This window comes from Chelon labrosus, assembly GCF_963514085.1.
Source record: "Chelon labrosus genome assembly, chromosome: 1".
Taxonomy (NCBI): Eukaryota; Metazoa; Chordata; class Actinopteri; order Mugiliformes; family Mugilidae; genus Chelon; species Chelon labrosus.
In genome coordinates, this window is record NC_140337.1 from 7,157,646 (window position 1) to 7,182,216 (window position 24,571).

General features: G+C 39.6%; 2 protein-coding genes across 2 annotated transcripts in view; both read right to left on the bottom strand.

Annotated features, from left to right (window-relative positions):
* Nucleotides 1-24,571, bottom strand: part of LOC311486558 (Fc receptor-like protein 5) — a gene marked incomplete at its 5' end in the record, with an annotated part of 185,361 nt that overhangs the window by 66,073 nt on the left and 94,717 nt on the right. The window lies entirely within an intron of this gene.
* Nucleotides 16,814-23,995, bottom strand: LOC311485979 (Fc receptor-like protein 5; the record flags this gene model as incomplete). The annotated part of the gene is made up of 7 exons (XM_084541721.1): nt 16,814-17,112; nt 17,483-17,755; nt 20,064-20,336; nt 21,649-21,927; nt 22,651-22,923; nt 23,582-23,761; nt 23,932-23,995. The coding sequence occupies 7 exons, from the start codon at nt 23,993-23,995 to the stop codon at nt 16,814-16,816; spliced, it is 1,641 nt and encodes a 546-aa protein (XP_084397847.1).

Consider the following 24,571-nt stretch of genomic DNA (forward strand, 5'->3'; position numbering starts at 1 on the left):
TTTTAAAGTGTTCTGTATTTTAACTGAATTTTTATACCCTTCGATAATAATTAACTTTTATGAAAATAAATCAATCAGCAAGGGCTACATGTATCACTATTTAATGTAAGATGACCTTGAGTGCTTTTAAAGGCACCCACAAAAAAAAAATAAAAAATGTATGTTTCAGTATAGACTTGTTAACATAGGTTTAACACATGTGAGTCATTGAATACTTGTTGACTATAGTATAGACTAACTGCCAGCTATGTAAAGTTAGTCAGCTGACATTAGTGGTGTTGTTTCTCTTTGTTGCTGCTGTAGGACCACCTACACACACATACACACACCTACAGGCCTACTACTGTATTGTTAAGAATGATCATTAAAGAAGAAAGAGCAACAGTACAGTCTCCAGTCTTGTGTCCTGACCAACACTCAGTGGTGAGCGTCAAGCATTCTTCTTCTACTTCTTCTGATGTTGGACAAGAAGGCCGAGCTCAAAATCTCCTTTCCAGTTCATATCAAAGGTGCTCGATGGGGTTGGAGTTAGAGCTCCATGTGGACCAGTCAAGTTCTTCCACATGGAACCATGACTTTATAGTCCTTGCTTTGTGCACTGGGACACACTCATGTTACTACACTACTCATGTTAAAAGGGCCTTCCCCAAACTGCTGCCACAGAGTTGGAAGTATAGCATTGTCCAAAATGTCTTGGTATGCTGAAACATTAAGATTCACCTTCACTGGAGATAGAAGTCTAGTCCAAACCCTAACAAACAGCCCCATACCATTATCCCTCCTCCACCAAACTTCACAGCTGGCACAATGCAGTCAGGCAGGTAACATTTTCCAAACCTAGACTTCCCCATCTGACTGACACACAGAGAAGCTGTGGAGAAGATTCATCCCTCCAGGTGATTGGTTTTATACACCTGTGACAACGGGTCTGATTGAAACACCTGAATTCAAGAATTAACATGTGTGGCCAAATACTTTTGTCCATATAGTAGAACAGATCACCTGCCAAAACCCTGCCTACATGAACGAAGCTAAATAGTTGGTGAAAAGTCTCTGGTACTCACAGGTCAACAACAGCACAGACAGAAAAGTGTGTCCCATCCTCACATCCAGCACTGACACTCTGTTGATCTGACTGAGAAATACTTCCTGTTTCTATCAAGAGAAACTTGAAACTGCAGTCTATGAAGAGAAACAGTGAACTGTGTGGACAAAAAGAAGATTCATGTCAGTATGAGATCACTAGGGTTCTGCTAATGTTTTATTTCTGTCTGGTTAGTCCATTCCACTTCCTTCTGTCTTCAACAAAACTCAAACCACTACACTGGGTTTGACCACAGAACACTCTGACACTTCCTGTCCTCCTACTGCAAATACAAACTCAGTTCACACTTGATTCTATGAAAATGACAACCATAAGTACTTAGCGGAAATACTTATTTCCAGTTTGCATCACATTTTACATTGTGTGTATATTTGTTCATGTTATATTGAATACGTCCAGTGCACTGTTCCTTTATTGTGAAGAAGTGTGTATGTGTCTGTTTTAAGGTTCAGGAGCAGGGCCACGACTCAACCACTCTACCTTTAATATCCGTCAGCTAACTTATACCAGGTTAACTCAGTCAGCACTGTTTGTTTGGGCTCTTTGCTAGTGGATATAACATGGAGCTACATTCACACACAGCTGGTAATAAATGAAGTATTTAATTCAGTGGACAAATCATCTCTCTCCATGAAAATATTACAAACATGTTGTCTGCAGTGTAACAGAAGAAGAGCAGCTAAAAGACTCTTTAAGAAACTCACACAAACTGATGATGCAATTAATAAAGAGGAAGTAGAAGAAAGCAAATGACAAAATAAGAAAAACAACAATACACAGTAACATATTCTGTACATGCCTTGTACAAATATATTAGTGTAAATAATCACTATTAAAGTCCAGTAGTGTATTTAACTCTGAAGCAAACCAACTCAACAACCAACATAGAAACCACAAGTCTGTGGTGTTCAAGCTTTCTGAGAGACAAACCTCTGACACTCTGTTCTTCTCATTTGAAAAATTTTCCTTCATGTATACAATTCAAAGTGAGAAAGTGATGTACTTACACAATAACCCCAGCACACAGAGCAAAGTGTGTCCCATCCTCACATCCAGCACTGACAACGTGTCACTCTGCTTCAGAGAAAGATTTCAACTTCATACCAGGAAGCAACAACTGCAGCATCTGAAGAGGAAGAAAGAACTGAGAGAAAAAAATGAAGTTGCACTTCACATCACTCTGAGATCATCCTCACATCCAGCCCCAGGGGCGGATGGTGTATAGGGGCGATTTGGGCGACGCCCTACCAGCTGGGAGAAAGAGGATTTTTTTTTTTACAAATTCTATCACAGCAAAAGTAGTTTTCAGTGTTCTAGACATAATATCTGTCATTGTCCAATCAGAATCGTCAGGTTCAAGTCGCGTTTCAAATGGTCCCGCCTCTCTGGGCGAATTCATCAACGTGGAAAATCGCCCCAGCTTCTCCCATTGACTCTCATGTTAAAACTTTTTTTTTCGGAAAATGAGCCTTCAATGCATTTTCAATGAGGATTTGGGGCTCGCCCTGACGCGCTTGAGTCATACCAGAGCCCGTCTACGGAGAGCCTTCCCACTCTCTATTAAGTCCCATTGTAACGAATTTTGGTTGCAGTTCCACCAGATTTCCACTGGGGGCGATCGCCATGAGTGCAACATGAATGGGACTCTATGGAGCTAAACGGCTAAATGTGTCTCTTTCACCCGATTGTCGTTGAGAAATCTCAGATTTGATTGTAGGTTTTGCAAGTTCAACATGGGTTATAGGTCAAAAGTTGAATGAACGAGAACTTATGTCCTTTCGTTTTCTTACAGGTTGAGTTGTTGTTGCCCATAACACGCTAGCATTGTGCTAATGAACGCTGATTGGTCAGTGAAGGACTGATTACGACCAGATCCCGCTTGACGGCATCGTGGCATCCGAAGCGGGACCAGAATGTTAAGACGGACTTTTTCGCCCAAGTTTGTTTTTTTTCGGCCCGGTCTTTTAAAACAACGAAACAGAAACTATTCTAGCACGATTATTTACCCGTGTCAGCTGTGTTGTCCATGCCTCAGAGAAAAGAAAGTGCAGAGCGCGAAAGCACCAAAGCAGTGACTGAAGGATTGCCGTAAAGCAGTATCTGGTCGTACGATGTGTATGACGTCATTGACATTTTAAAATACTTTTTAAAGCAAAATAAGTGACTCTAAAAAATCTAACACCCAGCAGTGTGTAATTTCTTTGCATCTCCTTTCAAATTCAATATTCAAATTACTGCACAAAAAATTATATCCTGAGAAAAGTGGTATTTGAGGGGTATTGCTCCATAGACCGCCATTCATTCTGCACTCGTCCTGAGAGCGCCCTCATATGGAATCAGAGTGGAACTGCAACAGTTCAGAACCCGGAAGTTCAGTGAGAGTGGAACTTCTCCCCATATTAGACGTTCTCTGGTCATACGTAACTGAGCAAAGAGATGGCTGCTTGATTGGACAATTCATCAATCAATCACGTCCATCAGGAAGCATTCGCGCCACAGCTGTAACTCGTTCTAAGAGACAAGATGGCTAACGTTAATAGCGGAGACTTAAGGAAAACTCAATTATTTCACTTAAAAAAACTCCATTTTTTCGTCGGTCGGCTGTGGAGAAGAAAAGGGTGAAGGAGTTGGGACCCGACTGTCCGGACTTAAACATTTCGCAGCAGGCTACTGATTGTGGGAGGACATACACAAGGAGCTTCACCTCAAACGTGTATGCTAAACGGCTTTTTTTGTTTCCACTGCGTGCTGTTTCAAAGTCCCGGGACAAAGATGTTATGGACTACAACGGGGATGAAGGACTTAAAACTAGGGCCGGGACTTTAACTTGTTAATTAAGATTAATTAATTACACAAAAATAACGGGTTAATCATTTTTTACGCATTTTAATCACACTTATTTTTGCACCGCGGAACGTTTCTCACTGGATGAGTTTCGGCGGACCGATTATACTGGAGCACCAACTAGCGTCATTACTTCAGACAACAACAAACCACAGTGAACATGAACGAAGAAGCTGATGAGACCGCTTTGGTTGGCCCCGTGGATGGGAAATTTCAGTCATTATTCAATGGTATACTAAAAATCCATATGAAAAAATAACTTCTCACTGTTCTCAGGTCAAATATTTATATGCGATTAAAATGTTTGATGTATTAGCACTTTTAAACTTGCTGGATTTTACAAGGCAAATAAATTAAGTTAAAACTTAGTTCCATGGCCCCATTTGTCTTTGTAAGGAGATGTTCTATTTTGTCTTTATTATTTTGTCAGAATGCACCAGAATGCTTAGTTTGTACGTGAAAATCACAAAAAAAATCTACTGGGGGAGGATGCCCCCAGAGCCCCCTACAGGGGTTTGATTTACAAACTTTGCGCCCCCCCTAATACAAAATTCACCAGCCGCCACTGAGAGCATGTGACATGGTAAACAGACACACACAGATCACAGCAGGTAGTGTTTGTATTATTAGTGCAGAGTGACATAGGTTGAGCATCACTGCTCGAGCAGGGCGAGCTAACGTTGTCTAGCTCGACATCCTCCTCCTCTTCATTTCTCGCTCTTTTGAAAAAGCTACTTATTAACGGGACATTTTTTAATGCAGCTGCTTCTTTCTCCTCCTTTTCTCGTTTCTTCTTTCTTTTTGCAGCCCCGCTGGGCTTCTGGTTTCCGTCAATACCGCTATCCATCTTCCACGCAAACTTTAACTGATCTTGAACCAGCAAGACGTAGCTACCACCCGCTCTATGCCCAACCACCTTTACCACTCGCTAATCAACACAGTGCATTGCAGCCTGCTGCCAATCATTACTGTCCAGTCAACAAACTGACAAAACAGGCAATCGAGAGACTGAATTTTTGTCAACAACTGTTTTTATCTCCTGATTGGGTACTAATCAAGCACAAGGGGCAAGTCACGTTTAAACCTTGGGGAGAAATCTCACCTCTTACCGTCCTGGAGAAGGATGTGAAGAGGCAGTTTACGAGGCAGAACCCCCGCAAGGCTGCTGGACCAGACGCTGTGTCTCCATCCACCTTGAAGCACTGTGCTGATCAACTGTCTTCAGTGTTCACGGATATATTCAACATCTCACTGAAGTCATGTCACGTGCCAGCTTGCTTCAAGGCCTCCACCATCATCCCAGTCCCCAAAAAGCCAAGGACTACTGGTCTCCATGACTACCGCCCTGTTGCCCTGACATCGGTTGTGATGAAGTCTTTTGAACGCCTTGTGCTTTCTCACCCCAAGGATTTAACAGACCCATTCCTGGACCCCCTGCAGTTCGCCTACAGATCAAACAGATCTGTGGATGACGCCGTCAACCTGTCCCTCCACCTCATCCTCCAGCACCTGGACTCCCCCAGATCATATGTCAGGGTCCTGTTTGTGGATTTCAGCTCGGCCTTCAACACGGTCGTTCCGTCTCTACTACAGGACAAATTCTCCCAACTGACCGTGCCTGACTCCATCTGCAGGTGGATCACAGACTTCCTGTCTGACAGGAGGCAGCATGTGAGGCTGGGAAAACACATCTCAGACTCCCGTACCATCAGCACGGGTTCCCCTCAAGGCTGTGTCCTTTCTCCTCTGCTCTTCTCCCTGTACACCAACAGCTGCACCTCCAGTCACGAGTCTGTCAAGCTCCTGAAGTTTGCGGATGACACCACCCTCGTCGGGCTCATCTCAGGTGGAGATGAGAGTGCTTACAGATTGGAGATTGACCGCTTGGTGACTTGGTGCAGCCGCTACAACCTGGAGCTGAACGCTTCCAAGACAGTGGAGATGATCGTGGACTACAGGAAGAACACAGCCCCACTCCTTCCCATCATCCTGTCTGACTCTACAGTCAACACTGTGGAGTCCCTCCATTTCCTGGGCACCATCATCTCCCAGGACCTCAAATGGGAGCTGAACATCAGCGCCCTAATTAAAAAAGCACAGCAGAGGATGTACTTCCTGCGGCAGCTGAAGAAATTCAACCTGCCAAAGACAATGATGGTTCACTTCTACACTGCCATCATTGAGTCCATCCTCACCAACTCCATCACCACCTGGTATGCTGCAGCCTCTGCTAAGGACAAGAGCAGACTGCAGCGTGTCATTCGCTCACAGAGAAGGTGATTGGCTGCAGTCTGAAGTCTCTCGACGAGCTGGACGCTTCCAGGACTCTGAAGCGTGCAGCTAAGATTGTGGCTGATCCCTCTCATCCTGGACACGGACTATTTAACAGACTCCCCTCTGGCAGACGGCTGTAATCCATCGAGTGCAGGACCACTCGCATGGCGAACAGTTTTTTTCCATCCGCAGTCCGTCTGCTCAACAATGCCAGCCCCCCCCCATGAACACATCAAACCCACTACCATCCCACAGTAAATGTTCTGGTGGAATATACATATATATACTGTGTATATATTTTTGTATTTTGTTGTATTTTTATATTTTATATATCTGAGAGGAAGTTTCTATATTTATTCTATAATATAGTTTCTATATTTTATTTTATTTAATTTTATGCGTAACAACACCAAAGCAAATTCCTTGTATGTACGATCATGCTTGGCAATAAAGTCTTTTCTGATTCTGATTCTGAAAAAAAAAAACTCCGATTGTGAAGGACCCTTTTCTGCCCAAGGGCACCTAGGCACGTGCCCAGATTGCCCATATGATAGATCCGGGCTTGCCTGGACAGAGATGTTGACAGCATTGCTGAGCTCTCCTGATGCAGACTCACACCAGTACACTCCATCACTGTCCTCTACACTGTAGATGTATGTAGATGCAGTCTTTCTTTCACAGTCTAAACACTCCATCAAGAAGTCTTTAATAAACGTCATCACTCTCCACTCTTTGGAGTTTCCATCACAGCTCAGAGTGACAGACCCTCTGTCAGGATTCACTTTGAGAGACGCCGCTGACTTCATATCTGATGAAAAACACACCAGAAGAACAAATAAATTTAAAAAGCACTACAGCGAAAATTAGCTTTTAAGGTGTGTGGTTTCCTTGGGCAATAATATTTTACATGCTACGTGGCTCAGTTGACAGTTGTTTTTCTTTAACAATAACACAGATATGGATTACAGCAAAAAACTACTTAAATTGTGTTAAGAACTGTCCAACGCATTATTAAAAACTGGAAGGATAGTGGGGAACCATCGACTTTGAGGAAAAAATGTGGTCGGAAAAAAATCCAGATTGACTGTGATCAGCGATCACTTAAACGTTTGGTGAACTCGAATCGAAGGAAGACAACAGTAGAACTCAGGGCTATGTTTAATAGTGAAAGTAAGAGCATTTCCACACGTACAATGTGAAGGGAACTCAAGGGATTGGGACTGAACAGCTGGGTAGCCTTAAGAAAACCACTGATCAGTGAGGCTGACTGGAAAAAAGGCTTCAGTTTGCTAGGGAGCATAAAGACTGGACTCTGGAGCAATGGAAGAAGGTCATGTGGTCTAATGAGTCCAGATTTACCCTGTTCCAGAGCGATGGGGGCGTGTGACTCCACTGGTTGCAAAAGTCAAGCCTGTGAGAAAACTATCCTCATTTGATGGTACGTGTTATGACCTGGTTAGAGGGTTGCAACATAAAGTGGAGACAAGAACATCAGAGTAAAAACAGTAAAAAATGAAAGTTTATTCTATGAATTTCAATTACACACTAACAAATGACAAAAAAAGACTGATGAGCTTCTGCAGCTGAAGAGTCTCCCTGGACCTTTGCAGTCCTGCCCTTTAGGTGAAGGTAATTCAGCCCATGCACTGGACAAATACACTTGCACTGCCTCTGGAAGGCCACTAGGGGGCAGTGAGGTATAACAGTATGCTTTAAGGTGTGTCTGTGTTAGCCCTGCGATGGACTGGTGACCTGTCCAGGGTGTATCCCCGCCTCTCGCCTATGACAGCTGGGATAGGCTCCAGCAGACCCCCGCGACCCTTAACAGGACTAAAGCGGGGATAGAGGATGAATGAATGAATAAATGAATGAATATCTGTGCTGGACAAGTCTCTATCATATGAAGGTCCACTGTGTCCTCTGGTTTTCTGTCAAATCTACTTTCAAAAAATGCAAATATCTTCAAACTGGAGGCTTTAAATTGATTCTGTACAAACTATGGATGATGTCACACAGTCTGGGGCAAAAAACAGAGAAAATTGATCATGAAGCAGCAGCCAGAGATTTAAGATGATTATGAACACTGTGCTACTGTGACAAGTTAATTTCCCATACGTGGGATCAATAAACATGTCTTAAGAATTAATGAATCCCAGGATATCACAAACTCTTTGACTGACCTAAACATATTTCATGTGTTCATTTGTGTCTAACAGGACAGAACAATGAACCAGGGATGAGTCCTGTTTACTCTGATGTGATCATTGAATCACCTGCAGGTACGAGGTCAAGCACAACTCGTTTCCACTTTTTTTTTCCTCCTGGATTTTAATTTCTGAAATATCTCTACTCTGTCTGCTCATGGCCGTTCTAAGCATTCTAAGCTTGTGTTATTAACAAAACTGCTTGTTACTGGTGCTGATAGGCTCAGCTATTTGCTGTCTGCAAAGCTTTCACATACTGGCCCACTGGAAGAATGAGGCAGTGAATGACAATAAAAGCCTGTACACTGTGCTCCATCATGTTTGCAGGGAGAAACTGGACCAGGAAGACTGCTGCAAGGTCAGTAGAAGAAATCCTCCACCAAGGTGCTTTTGAGCAGAAGAAAGAGAGAGACCTGCTACATACAGAGTGATGGGAAGGTTATTAGCTAAAGTTATTCTGTTGACCTAGCATCAGTAGGATAGGATAACTGTAAAAACAATCCCTCACTAAACCAGGAGTATATGCAGAGCATCAACTGAGCCAAGCTGTGGCAATAGGAATGAATAAACAGATGCTATATGATAACTACAGTAATCATATAGCATGTAATAACATGATCATTAGACTACAAATTCACTACAGTACTCATACTTGAACATTAGCAGCAGAAATAAATGTAATTATGTCTCAGTTCAGTTCAGACAGAGTCTACACCCTAAAATGTTAATCAGTTAGAGTTGAACTACAACATGTTAAGTTATCTGTGCACAGACATTTACAGAAACACAATCAAAGCTACTGACAACTTACAGCAGGTCACAAGAGGTTTATTGATGCATTATATTCTTATAAAAGGACAAGCTTTAAAAAAATATATACAACAAGTGATATGTTCATTCTTCAGGGAAACATAAAATACTATTCTGATACTATAAAATACATTTCAGTTCATTTTAACAATGACAGCTGCTATAATTGTTCATGTAACAGGATACTGTTTGATAACAGATGAGGAACTGAGAAAAATGTTGATATTAAATCCACACTATCATTGAATTAATATAAGCCGAGGCTTTTTATGAAATATACAGTACATACATACAATGAATAGTCACACAATGGAAGATTTACTTCATACACAGAAGTTAACATGTAGATGATGTCCAGCTTTAATGTTGGTATTAGTGCAGAAGCTGCTATTAAACTGGATTTTTATTTTGTCATCCATTACGTTGGTTTCGTGGACACAGATCTCATTCTCTCTTCTCATCTTATTGATCTGGAATAAAATAAAGAAATGAAGGATTTTTAACAGCTCACATTTATAACATGTTACTTCCATTTTTAACTGATTAAAGTGTCAGTTAAAGTGAAGCTGAGCTCAGACTACAGGAGTTTAAAATCAGGGTGTATCCCACACTCAAGGAAACTTCTCAGACATTCTTCTTTGTAATCTCAAACTTCCACACACCACAAGATAAGATTTGAAAATCATAGCGTATCACACACTACAGGATTATTGAGGTTATTGTGCCAGATCAGGGAGCCATGAATGCACCACCTCATGTGTTCTCTAACTGAAGTGGATGTAAATAAAACACAGAATGTGGGGCTAAGAAATGAATTAACTCTGTAATACTGTGACTTTAGTGGAAAAGTTAAATGAGTGTCAACATGGAGTGTCTTTTCTACTGCTCCATGTCCTTGAAGACTAACTTCTCTCATTGGTTATTGTAAAAGTAAGGATGCAATCATACAGCTTTCAAAACATGTTTCATATTAATCAGGGAGGCCTCAATGATTGTGTGATTTTTTCAGAGGTCTCCGTGCAGATCTAGAAACCCTCACATGATCAGACAGTCGAGGCCAAACCTCAGTACAGAGCAAGGATTACTTCTGATTGTCAGGAGGGCTGAATCTGGTGACAAGTTGGCCCCAAACTCTTGTAGTCTTAACCCAGAATAAATCATTCTATTGGGTAAAAAATATGCATGATGTACTAAATGTAAACATACCATGAGATGTTCCTGGTTTGACTTCAGAGTAAACTGCTTCATCAGCTTTTGTAGGAGCTGATTTTCCTGTGAATAAAGAGACTGTTAGTTTAAACTGACTGACACATACAGTTCCCTTCAGCAAAAAGTTGAAAAGAAATCACAGGAGAGAGTATGGTTCTCAGGTTCTTTGTTGGAGTAGGTCTACAGTGAGTCTCATTACTTGAAGACCAACCAATTGTTGAACAGGAGGACGTAGACTTGACTAACCTTTGTCTCTCTTGGCTTTAGCATTGTTGTGGCAGGTTACGTGTTCATACGTCAGAACGTCATCTAAAACAAAAGCCACACTTCAGGTTTATATTGTACAACACAGTGAATGCATCAATGTATGGATGGATTTAAAAGAGTGGTGGAATTCCCTTCAGGTTATTACATGCAATAAAGTTTAGCAAAAGTTCAGTCAGGAAGACTATCTGCTGCTTATCTTCTTAGAATGGACGTTAATAAATAAGGACTATATGGTCTTTGGGGCTATGGTTCTGTAGGTTTAGAAGGTTGTGGACCACATGTCCAAGTGTCCTTGAGAAAGACACTGAAGACAAAGTTGCTCTTTGAGTATCAATAGGTAGAAAAGCAGCATATAAATACAGGACCATTTGACTAAGAGATGACAATCCAGGTAATAACATGGTCCTAGGATGCCATCAAGAGTTGTTCTAGTATGTATATGATATTGTGCTGGTTATATACAACCCACAAACAACTGTCTGTATAATATAGGGAATATTATACAGAGATTTAATGCATGTGGTAACTTATGGAGTAGTAATAAAAGTAACAGTTGTTTCTACATAAAACACTCACCCTTCTTAGTGATGTTTTTAAGCTCAATCAAAGAATATATGGCATCCCTGGATTCATCTGAAATATAGTGACATGTTTGAACTTCAGTCATTTACAGAAAATCATCTCATTCTAGTATTTAAAACTGATTCATGTTAAATATGAGTTACAGGAGAACTAGCCATATTCTAGGGATTTCTGGTGTGAATGAATCTTTTCAGGTCATTCCACAGATTGTCTGTTGAATGAAGGTTTTCAAAAAAACACTGAGACATAAATGAACATAATCCTAAAGGGTTCACTTCTTATCTTTCCTCACTACTGAACATACTGTACCATTTTCAGTGTCTTCAGGGCCTTTGATTGATTCATAGAGACAAGCATCACCTACAGAGTAAAATCAAGCCAAGGTTGGATTTAATATCATTATGTGAGTTATGTAATGGTTCAGATCAGATCACAAGAAAAATGGAACTGTTCTCATTAAAGATTTGTCAGAAACAAAAGTCAGGGTTTAGCCTGGATACCAGACTCTCTGACTTCGCAGGGAATGCAAATGAGCGGAAGTACGTAGGCAGGCGGAGCCAGGCTAGTCAGGGTTAAGGCTGACCGTGGAAAAGAGAAGCATATTCACTCTGTTGACCTTCATCCTGGTTGATCATGTGGTCTGCAGCACAGCTCTGATTTGTGCTCTGAGACCTGGTGAAAGCAAAACATTTGAATACAGTAGATTTAATAAGAATCACTGAAAGTAATTCTAGTACGTTGAAAATGAGACAGAGGAGTGTTGGACCAACCTGATAAAGCAGGAATCTGTGAAAAGAGACATGATTTTAAACTAATTGTTCGATTGTTTTCACAGTACTCATAGAGTAATCAGATTACATCAGTGATGTTGATCATTAGACTATAATCAATGTAATATCAGGAGGAAATGTTCTCACCCTTTGACTGTTTGTAGAGACACAACAGCAGCAGAAGAAGAATCAGTGAAATTCCACAAACCAGTCCAACGATCAATGGAACAAGAAATGAAGAGCTTTCAGACCTGGACACTGCTGGAAATAAATGATGAGATTCAGTTAAATGTAGTATGTAAAAAATGACATCAGCACAATTTACAAAGATCCCTTGTACTATCAATAATAACTGAACAGATTCCTCACATGTTACAGCCATCCAACTCTGTGGTGATTGTTTTCCTGAGGACTGACACTTGTAGAAGCCTTCATCTGTCTTTGAAACTGCAGAGATATTCAGCTCCCCTCTGGTATCATTTTGGATGAGTTTGTCATTGTGATAGAAAAACACATTGGAAAGTATTTGTTGTTGTCTCAACCTGCAGCTCAGAGTAACAGAATCTCCCTCAGTCACAGGATGGACAGGACTCACCAGGATGATACCATAAGAACCTGGAAAACAGTCAAACAATGATTTAGTCAGACTTTTCAAACAGCTGACATACAATGAGGAGAATGGTTTCTATATGCATACATATTATATCAGACATTTGGTTTCTGAATAATTCCAAACTGCAGTATGAATCTTACAACTATCCCTTCCCACCAAATAACCAACAGCTTATTACAATGTCCTTTAGATCACGTTGGACATGTTGAGCCTCAGAAACTTCTGAACACTCCAAACCTCCACTAAAACCAACCCTCATCGTGGTAAGTACCAATATGTGCTTGGAAAGTATGAATGTGATGATGAGGATGTTTTGTTGCAGCCACAGATGAGAAGTCAAATACGGGCCCATTAGCTACAGAACAAATATGGACATACAGTATTTAATAGGCTACAGTGGTTTTAGTTCAAAACTCAATCAATGCCTCCATTTGGAAAACAGTCAAAGCATTTTAAGTTCCAGTTTCAGAAAGAGCTCTGTATTGAACTAGAAAGGGAAAACTTCAATCAATACCAAGAAGTCTCACGTTGCCCAAGAAGTTTGGTTTTAATCCTGAGCCCTGCAAATGTTTCACACCAACCTAACTAGAATATTTTAGTCAGGTTCCTACTTGACTAAAGCGTCTTTACATAATAGGCTGAAGGAACACTTTGGTGGTAGAAATGTTCTGCTTTTTAGTGATTTATTACAGAAATAACAAGAAAGAAAGAGAGATTTATTGTGGGACAGTTTGGATAGAAATAGTTTTGTAAGCAGATGATGGGAGTAAAGTAAAGCCTCCAACTAAAAGTAGCATGATGCTTAGTTTACTCTGATTGCATTAAAACAGGACAGACTATGAATAACTGTTGTCTGTTTTGTCACAATTATGTAACATGTCACATAACTGGGTCATCATGATGTGATGTTTTAATCATTTACAAACAAAAGAAAAGAACTATTATAAATGTTGGGATCTGAACCTGGGGGTGAGCTATGGAAGCTCACCATGCATAACCAAGTTAACCACATGTCTTGGAAACAAAGGGAAGCACCAGAACTCCCACAATCCTCCAGGAGTGAAACTGACCAAGCAGTTCACTGGCTGACAGTGGCATGTAACCTCTGAGGTCATCAGGTCATATAAAATGCGCTGTTTTGCCAGTGTCCTCTCTCTTATTCTCTTATCCTCCTACCCTCTACAACTCCACACCTCCACGTGGAGACCCCCAGCCGCTCGGCTGCAGCTGGGTGCCAGGCCTGTTCTCCTTACAGCAGCGAAGCGAGATCCTGCTGAGGAATCTACACCAGGTCTTTTGGCCAACAAACAGAAGGTTTGCAGGCTAAACTCCCAACAACAGGAGCCACACGGCTAGTTAGCACCGAGCTGCTAACAAGCCACTTCAAAGGACTTCAAGGAGCGGCCAGTTTCCCTCCAACGTCTGCCATCAGGAAAACACAGCAAGGACTACAACTTTTCCCAGTTTGGCCTTCCATCAGGAACTGCCAGCTAAAGGAGCAACACACCAGAAATTGACTTTCCACCAAATCTGGTAGTATGACCTGGGCCTAGTCAAGCTAAGCTAAGCTAGAGTTAGAAATGTTGATTTGATGTGATATTTGTTTATATTGAGTTGTTTATAGTATAGTGGTTTGATGTTAGTTTAAATTATGCTACACATAGACTCAGGGTCTTGCATGCTTAACTAACCACTCTTCCTCTAACCTGGCACCTCATAAAACCCTTATCACATTCCACATATCTACTGGCCAGCACATGGTCTGAGTGTCCCCACTCAGCAGCCATTGTTTCCTTTGTGTTCAAAGACCGGCGGCCATCTTGACACGCCCACAACCGGCGGCCATCTTGACACGCCCACAACCGGCGGCCATTTTGGCTCACACACAACCAGCGGCCATTTTGGCTCTCTCACACACACACACACACACACACACACACACACACACCTGTATTGAGTACGCTGTAGTTAGCTTGTATGTTTACTTTTATTCTTGTTAATAAATGTCTTTTAAACATACCTGTCTGTTTAATATTGCACAAGAGTGAATGTTGCCAACCTCTACACTGTCAAGAACTCCAAATTCCTTCAACTGTAACTAGTTGTTAACATGGTAATTTTGATTAAGTTAATTATTAATCCGAACTCCAAATTGACAATTTAGTATAATTTATGAGACTGTTTTGATTAATTGGCTATCTTTTCCCTTCCTAGAAGGGTGGTGCCCCGAGGTGATCTAGTAATTCAGATCCAATTATTTAATAATAAATAATTATTTTTGATAATTATTAATTATTCATGATAGCCAAACCCCAATACTGAGTGCCTTAGTACCAGGCCCAACATAACATACCATGTCCAGTGATGTTGACTGCGTTGCTGAACTCTCCTGATCCAGACTCACACCAGTACACTGCATTATTAGACTGGTATCTGGATAATTCACATGGGAATTCTGTCATTCTCTTCCAGTCAGAACAGGACAGGTAGAGGTCCTCAGGGAAGCTCCTCACTCTCCACTCAGTAGAGTTTCCCTCACAGCTCAGAGAGACAGAGTCAGAGGTGAAGTGCTGCACTCTGTCAGGATTCACTGAGAGAGACGCTGCTGAATGGAAATCTGAAAAAGAGTCAAAGCAAGAAGAGTGATATTAATCTGAAAAAGGCCACAATGCAAATATTTGCTTTAATTCTTTAATGGCGGAAAATTAGTGCAAGCATGACAAGGTGCAGTGTTTTGGTCAAACTATGAATAATACCATTGAAGTATATTTGAATTGATATGCAACAAGCAGCAGTCTGTAAAATTAGAAACTGCATACTTTTACCTGACATCTGTACTCTGACAATCTGATAAGTAAGAGCAGTAACATGAGCTGATGAAGTATCCAAAGATGAAGAGGAAACATTCAAACACATGCCATTCCTTACCTACTGATACCAGAATATTCAGATTATATTATTAGTATTATTGGACTTTTTTTTTTCCTCTTTCATTTATTTCTTTATTTTCTTCTCCTTTTTCCTCCTGTGCATACATATACTTTCTTCCAGACTCAACATATACCCACACAACACAGCACACCCTGAGACACCACATATAACCTCCTATGTTTTAGAGATGTCCTGTACCAATTTATTTTGTCCCTGTCATGTAAGGATTTGTGTTCAATTAAAAACAAGTTTCAAAGTCTTGTAACTCTCTTTTTGTGTTTTTCATTTTATCTGATACATTGAAAAGAAATGTAATGGTAATAAGCAGGGCGGCTGTGGCAGAGCGGGTTGTCCACAAACCAGAGGGTTAGTGGTTCGATCCCCGGAATGTGCCACATGCCGAAGTGTCCATGAGGAAGACACTGAACCCCCAGTTGCTCCCAGTGCGTGGCACTGGTGTGTGAATGTGTGTGTGCTTGTGTGAACGAATGGGTAGATGCGTCCATGACTGTAAAGCGCTTTGAGAGCCAATAGGTAGAAAGGTGCTGTATAAAAGCAAGGCCATTTACCATCATTTGTGTGATGGTAGCAAAAAAGAAAGATCCTGCTGCATTAGGAGAACATAAATGTGCACAGTCAATGAATTGTAAGCATGTGTTTTAGTTTTCAAGATACTGCATGTAGGTCACAGATAAAAAAATGAAAGGTGACATATAATCTACTTATTGAGAGAACAGATGGAAACAAACTGACCTCCAGACCAGACAAACTGAGGTTGACTGGAATCAGTGGAAAACACTGGGTCTCCTCTTCCAGCTCTACACACATATCCTGCTGTGTGTGTCTGTCCATCAATGATGTAGGAATCTTGTTCAGTTCCACTGATGCTACCAGGAAGCAGCTCATAGTTGTAAGATGGATACTTGTGTGATAGATCAGGAACAGCTTTATACCAGTAAAACCTCCATCCTGCAGATGGATGTTCAAGCTCACAGCTCAGAGTTACTGAGGCTCCAGGACTCAGCCATGATGGAGACACAGAGAGGACAGGTTGGGGTTTAACTGTTGAAAGACATTTAAACATGTTATGTCTCATCTCTTAACATAGAATACAACTTCTATAAAACTATTCTCTTTAAATTAGAAACTTTGTGAATATCTAAATATCATATTTCACATCTCTTCATAAAAACAAAAACATACTTCAATAAGCTGTTATATAATTTGACTTACTATCAGTTACTGTCACTGTGACTGAATGGCTCCACTCTGTTGTTTTATGTTGATCTCTTTTCATTCTGCCCCTACATTCATAGTTTCCACTGTGGGACAGAGAACTAATCCTGAATTCATTTTGATTTGAAGGTTTCCTGGAGCTGCTTGTTCTCCATTCATACTCCCACTCAGTGTCTCCTCCATGGATCTCACATCTGACAGTGATGGTCTCTCCTCTGTATATCTGAGTCCAGTTGGGTTGAAGAGTCACAACAGGTCTGTTTGGAGCTGGTCATGTTCAAGAGTTTCCAGTTAGAACATAGAAATACCAACAGAAGGTCGTAGATGTATTTATTTATTTTTTAACTTTCATGTTGAATCATGGGGTACTTGGAGCCAAATGCAGGAAACCACATAAGAACAAATACGAATACAATCATTCAGCTGCCCTGAACTTCACATCTTAATTTTGTCCTTGAGACCAGTTGTTGTGTGACAACAGCCGTGTTGAACACACTTCTAGATATAGACAATGTAGAAAGACACAACAACCAAAAAACTTTTATAGTTACCAGGTGTTAATGTAACATTAATCATGATGTTATTAATCATGAATGCAGGTCACATGTGGAGTTTGAAAACAAAACACAACACTCACCTGTTTCCTCTATTGTGACAGCATTACTGTCTGCTGTGAAGAACTCTGGGTCTCCTCTTCCTCCTCTGCAGTGATAGATGCCTCCTTCTGAAACACTCTCAGTGGTGGATGATGTTCCAGCTCTTACTGTCTCAGCTCCATCAGACTCTGATCTACGTCTGAACCAGTAGAACTTCCAACCAGAAGAGGATTCCACAGAGCAGGTCAGTGTCACTCTGCCTCCTGCTGCTATGACTCTGTTGTCTACTGTCAGTGAGGCCTGAGCTTGATTTGCTGTTCAGTTTGAAGTCAAACACAACAAGTGTATGATCAGGATTAGACACAGAAACAAATGGTTTCACTACATTGTTATAGAAAAGATTTAAAACATTCCAAGATCGCGGCGAGCTGAGTCGTATGTTAACCTGCTGATCAGCTGATCTCCCACAAATCATAGCCATTATATATTCAAGCTTACTCCTGTTTGGTAAATAATACCCAGGGATTATAACTCTGTCTCTTCTCAAAAACTGTTAGGATCCATTCATTTCTGTTCACGCTTTTCCATAACAATGTTTTGAGAGTGTGCCTTTACAATGTCGTTCACAGTTTAGTGAAAATGCCTTAAAAAGCCAGATGTGTAACTATGGTAGCACCAGAGTTCAGGGTTAGTTATATAGTTGTTTTTTTGGTAGCTCAGTGGTACTGGTCCTGCCTTTAGGGTGGAGCAGTTAACAGCTATTTGGAGGTAAACAGATTAAGGGGAATAATATTCAGGTCAAGGGACCTGAAAGGGTTCTGTTTTTTTCTGTCATTGTATTAGTTGTGGAAATATTGTTCGTGTTTACCCAATGTTTGTTTAATTTTTTCGTTAGTTTTTAATTCCTTTTTTTTTTGTTTCTCTTTTTTCTTTTTTTTACAAATCCTTTAAGACGGTGGGGACATTTAATGCCGACAACATAAAATGTCCACTGAAATAAAAATTAAAATGACATCGTGGAACTACAGGGGGCTACAAAACCTTATTAAAGAAGGTTAAACAAGTCATAAATAGGATTAAATCATTGCAGTGTAATATAGCTTTTCTGCAAGAAACCCACCTGATGCATAAAGATGATCTGAAAGTTAGGAGGAGGTGGAGAGGTAATATCTTCTCAGCACCATTTAACTCCCAAGCAAGAGGGGTTGGTACATGAGTCGATATTTAACAGAACAGTGTGTGTAATTTATGTAAAAAGCTTATGTTGCTTTAACAGATGATAATTGAATATAGCAAGCATAAAAAGCTTTAAAGTAACATTTAAAATAATTGTTGGTTTAACATAGAGTAATTGAATACATTTAACATTAAAGAAAATTGTTGAATTAACATACAAAAGTCATGTTTCTTTAACAAAAAGTAATTCAGTATATTTAAATTAAATAAATAATTTTAAGGAAACATAACTTTAATATGTGCAACCGATGTACATACTTTTTTCATGTAGATCCAACAGCCTTTTTTTTTTTCAGTGTACTAGTGCAGTGAATTCGTCATGTTTTAGAACTGTCTGACACATTATTAAAACACTGTAAAACTATAACACTGATCTAAATGAAAGATGTTCATCTTACCTGATACAGTCAGTGTGATGGCATCACTCCACTCTGTTAAAGAGTAGTCCCTTCTGCCTCTACATCTGTATTCTCCACTGTCAGTCTCAGTAGCTCTGTTGATCCTGTATTCTCTGGATGTTGGAGGTTTGTTTAACTTGTCTGGTTTCCATTCATACGTCCACTGAGTTCCTCCACCTCCCTGGATCTCACATCTGAGGGCGATTGTCTCTCCTCTGAATATCTGAGGCCAGTTGGGTTGGAGGATCACAGAGACCTTGATGGAAACTGTTCACATAGAAATATCCAGTTGGGAGATTAAAAGAAACATCAAATCTACTGAAAAACAAACAAACAAACAAACAATTTCTGATTGTAATCATATTTATTCTCTTTCTGTGACAATTTCATTTGCAAATTAAAATGGAAAAATGATAATAGAATTATCAAAATATTAGCATCAGATCAAAGTTAAATGTGTGTAAGCAGAGCTTGAACCATTACACAACATGACAGGGGGTTTAAACATCTAACGACCCACATATCCATCAGAGCAGTAGGAGTTAAGAAATATCATCATTATTTGCTCATTGGAATTTTTTCTTTTGGAGCCAATAATCTCTTTTCTACACTACTGATAAACAGATAATGACTGTTCGATGTTTTATTCCTGAACAAATGACTAAACTAATTCCTGCTGTCAGTTTGGTTGTGGGTTTACTTTGTGTTGAGTATAAAACAAAAAATAAAACAATGTCATGAGAATGACACTTAATTCATAACAAACGTTAAAATAATCACAGTTTAAAAATCCACTAAGTCATTTAGCTACTAGAACCAAACACAAATCAATAACCCTGAATGAGACACATTAAAACATTTCCCCACAAATACACAATGTGGTTCAAATAAAGAACAGAATCAACAGATAAACCTTCACAGTTATCAGGTGGTACTGTTAAACATGGATCCAAGATGCTTTATTTCAGAACAAAAACACAACACTCACCTGTTTCCTCTATTGTGACAGCATTACTGTCTGCTGTGAAGAACTCTGGGTCTCCTCTTCCTCCTCTGCAGTGATAGATGCCTCCTTCTGAAACACTCTCAGTGGTGGATGATGTTCCAGCTCTTACTGTCTCAGCTCCATCAGACTCTGATCTACGTCTGAACCAGTAGAACTTCCAACCAGAAGAGGATTCCACAGAGCAGGTCAGTGTCACTCTGCCTCCTGCTGCTATGACTCTGTTGTCTACTGTCAGTGAGGCCTGAGCTTGATTTGCTGTTCAGTTTGAAGTCAAACACAACAAGTGTATGATCAGGATTAGATACAGAAACAAATGGTTTCACTACATTGTTATAGAAAAGATTTAAAACATTCCAAGATGGCGGCGAGCTGAGTCGTATGTTAACCTGCTGACCAGCTGATCTCCCACAAATCATAGCCATTATATATTCAAGCTTACTCCTGTTTGGTAAATAATACCCAGGGATTATAACTCTGTCTCTTCTCAAAAACTGTCAGGATCCATTCATTTCTGTTCACGCTTTTCCATAACAATGTTTTGAGAGTGTGCCTTTACAATGTCGTTCACAGTTTAGTGAAAATGCCTTAAAAAGCCAGATGTGTAAATATGGTAGCACCAGAGTTCAGGGTTAGTTATATAGTTGTTTTTTTGGTAGCTCAGTGGTACTGGTCCAGCCTTTAGGGTGGAACAGTTAACAGCTATTTGGAAGTCAACAGATTAAGGGGAATAACATTCAGGTCAAGGGACCTGAAAGGGTTCTGTTTTTTTCTGTCACAGTATTAGTTGTGGAAATATTGTTCGTGTTTACCCAATGTTTGTTTAATTTTTTCGTTAGTTTTTAATTCCTTTTTTTTTTTTCTCTTTTTTACAAATCCTTTAAGACGGTGGGGCCATTTAATGCTGGCTACATAAAATGTCCACTGAAATAAAAATTAAAATGACATCATGGAACTGCAGGGGGCTACAAAACCTTATTAAAGAAGGTTAAACAAGTCATGAATAGGATTAAATCATTGCAGTCTAATATAGCATTTCTGCAAGAAACCCACCTGATGCATAAAGATGATCTGAAAGTTAGGAGGAGGTGGAGAGGTAATATCTTCTCAGCACCATTTAACTCCCAAGCAAGAGGGGTTGGTACATGAGTCGATATTTAACAGAACAACAGTGTGTGTAATTTATGTAAAAAGCTTATGTTGCTTTAACAGATGATAATTGAATATAGCAAGCATAAAAAGCTTTAAAGTAACATTTAAAATAATTGTTGGTTTAACATAGAGTAATTGAATACATTTAACATTAAAGAAAATTGTTGAATTAACATACAAAAGTCATGTTTCTTTAACAAAAAGTAATTCAGTATATTTAAATTAAATAAATAATTTTAAGGAAACATAACTTTAATATGTGCAACCGATGTACATACTTTTTTCATGTAGATCCAACAGCCTTTTTTTTTTTCAGTGTACTAGTGCAGTGAATTCGTCATGTTTTAGAACTGTCTGACACATTATTAAAACACTGTAAAACTATAACACTGATCTAAATGAAAGATGTTCATCTTACCTGATACAGTCAGTGTGATGGTATCACTCCACTCTGTTAAAGAGTAGTCCCTTCTGCCTCTACATCTGTATTCTCCACTGTCAGTCTCAGTAGCTCTGTAGATCTGTAGATACTCTGTAGATTCTCTGAATGTTGGAGGTTTGTTTAACTCATCTTGTTTCCATTCATACGTCCACTGAGTTCCTCCACCTCCCTGGATCTCACATCTGAGGGTGATTATCTCTCCTCTGAATATCTGAGGCCAGTTGGGTTGGAGGATCACAGAGACCTTGATGGAAACTGTTCACATAGAAATATCCAGTTGGGAGATTAAAAGAAACATCAAATCAACTGAAAAACAAACAAACAAACAAACTATTTCTGATTGTAATCATATTTATTCTCTTTCTGTGACAATTTCATTGCAAATTAAAATGGAAAAATGATAATAGAATTATCAAAATATTAGCATCAGATCAAAGTTAAATGTGTGTAAGCAGAGCTTGAACCATTACACAACATGACAGGGGGTTTAAACATCTAACGACCCACATATCCATCAGAGCAGTAGGAGTTAAGAATTATCATCATTATTTGCTCATTGGAATTTTTTCTGTTGGAGCCAATAATCTCTTTTCTACACTACTGATAAACAGATAATGACTGTTCGATGTTTTACTCCTGAACAAATGACTAAACTAATTCCTGCTGTCAGTTTGGTTGTGGGTTTACTTTGTGTTGAGTATAAAACAAAAAATAAAACAATGTCATGAGAATGACACTTAATTCATAACAAACGTTGTTAAAATAATCACAGTTTAAAAATCCACTAAGTCATTTAGCTACTAGAACCAAACACAAATCAGTAACCCTGAATGAGACACATTAAAACATTTCCCCACAAATACACAATGTGGTTCAAATAAAGAACAGAATCAACAGATAAACCTTCACAGTTATCAGGTGGTACTGTTAAACATGGATCCAAGATGCTTTATTTCAGAACAAAAACACAACACTCACCTGTTTCCTCTATTGTGACAGCATTACTGTCTGCTGTGAAGAACTCTGGGTCTCCTCTTCCTCCTCTGCAGTGATAGATGCCTCCTTCTGAAACACTCTCAGTGGTGGATGATGTTCCAGCTCTTACTGTCTCAGCTCCATCAGACTCTGATCTACGTCTGAACCAGTAGAACTTCCAACCAGAAGAGGATTCCACAGAGCAGGTCAGTGTCACTCTGCCTCCTGCTGGTATGACTCTGTTGTCTACTGTCAGTGAGGCCTGAGCTTGATTTGCTGTTGTGAAAAAAATACATTAAATATAATATTTACGGGATTTGTTTTATGTTTTTAAACTCTAAATTCTTCCTATTCTTCAAATTCTAAAATATGTAACTGCTCTCCACCCTGAGAATCCCTCTATGTTAATTAATGGTTATTTTCTCTGTACTTTCAGATATTTTGAATCATCTGTGATTTGGGTCCATTTCATCAAGGTGTCAGAGCTCCATCAACTTTGGTTTGGAATCTCAAAATAAACACAGTATGACTGCTTCTGTAATAATTAGAACTAAAAAGTTACCTTGACGTGTAATTCTTGATATGTCCAGTTCAGTCACATCTTTTCTCAGTTTATTTTTCACATGTTTATCTACAATACCTTTTATTTTATATCAAAGATCATACGTGTGGTCATTCTAGATAACAGTATCAGGAAGTGAGAAAAGTAGCTCAGGTCCTGGTCAAAGGTTCAAGTTTTACAGTAGTGTAGAAGTAATTAAATGTTCAAAGTATTAGATAATTAATATGCATATTTCAACAGGAATCATTAATTAGTGTTGTTGATAAAATATCCAGGTCTTACCAGATACAGTTAAAGTGACAGTATTACTACACTTTGGATATGTCTGATATATCCTGTGGAGACCACAGCACTGATATCCACCACTGTCACCTGTAGACAGAGGTCTTAATGTGTATCGTTGATGTGTGTTGTAGGGAATAAGTCCTTGTCCATCCTTGTAGAGATAATAATCCCAGTCAGTGTCTCCTCCTTCCTTCACGTCACATATGAAGGTAACAGACTCTCCAGTGAACAAAGGTGACCAGTAGGGGTCAGTAGTCAGCACAGAATCTAGCAGCAACATGAACATACAGTTAGGAATGAAAAACACTTTTAGGAAATATGGTAGACACAATCTGTGTCAGTACATACAGTAAAAAGAAACATGATGCAGTAGGTTGAGATTAGTTTTTAGAGAATAATTAAAAACAAAGACAAGAAAGTTCAAACTGTTTAATCACCTTGAGCATGTCCTTTGTAGAGGAGTGTATAGAGCACTACAATAAAGGAGGAGATGTCAGACATTAAGAGACTAAAACAAACTCTAATATTTAATAAGAAATATTTAATGTGTAACATGAGCATGAAGGATGCATTAAAGGATCACTACTACAAACAGAACCAAGTGTTCCTGAGATATGAGAGGAAAACTCTCTGAGGAATCTGAGCCAATGTGATGGCAGTATCTACAGCTCCACATTTGAAATAAAATATAGAGACATGCATCCACCCTCACAACATTCAATAGAGGAAGATATGTTTATGGCTGCAGACCCTCCCACACACTGCAGTGGACCAGGAAATGGACCAGACCATCACCTGTGATGTCATTGGGGGGTGTATGTCAGTAACATACTCACAGAATAAGCAAAGCTCACAGAGCAAAGTGTGTCCCATCCTCACATCAAGATTTCATCTGATGAAACTGCAGAAACCGCAAAAGAAAATAAATAACGTTCAGCTTGTTCTGTCTCAGCTTCGTTCCTTTTGCACAAAGTTCAAAACTAACCATAGTCTGACCACAGCCAACCCTCTCATGGCACTGCAGAAATATATAAATATATCAGACTGCATCTCACACAAAGGTCTGTTCATCGCTTT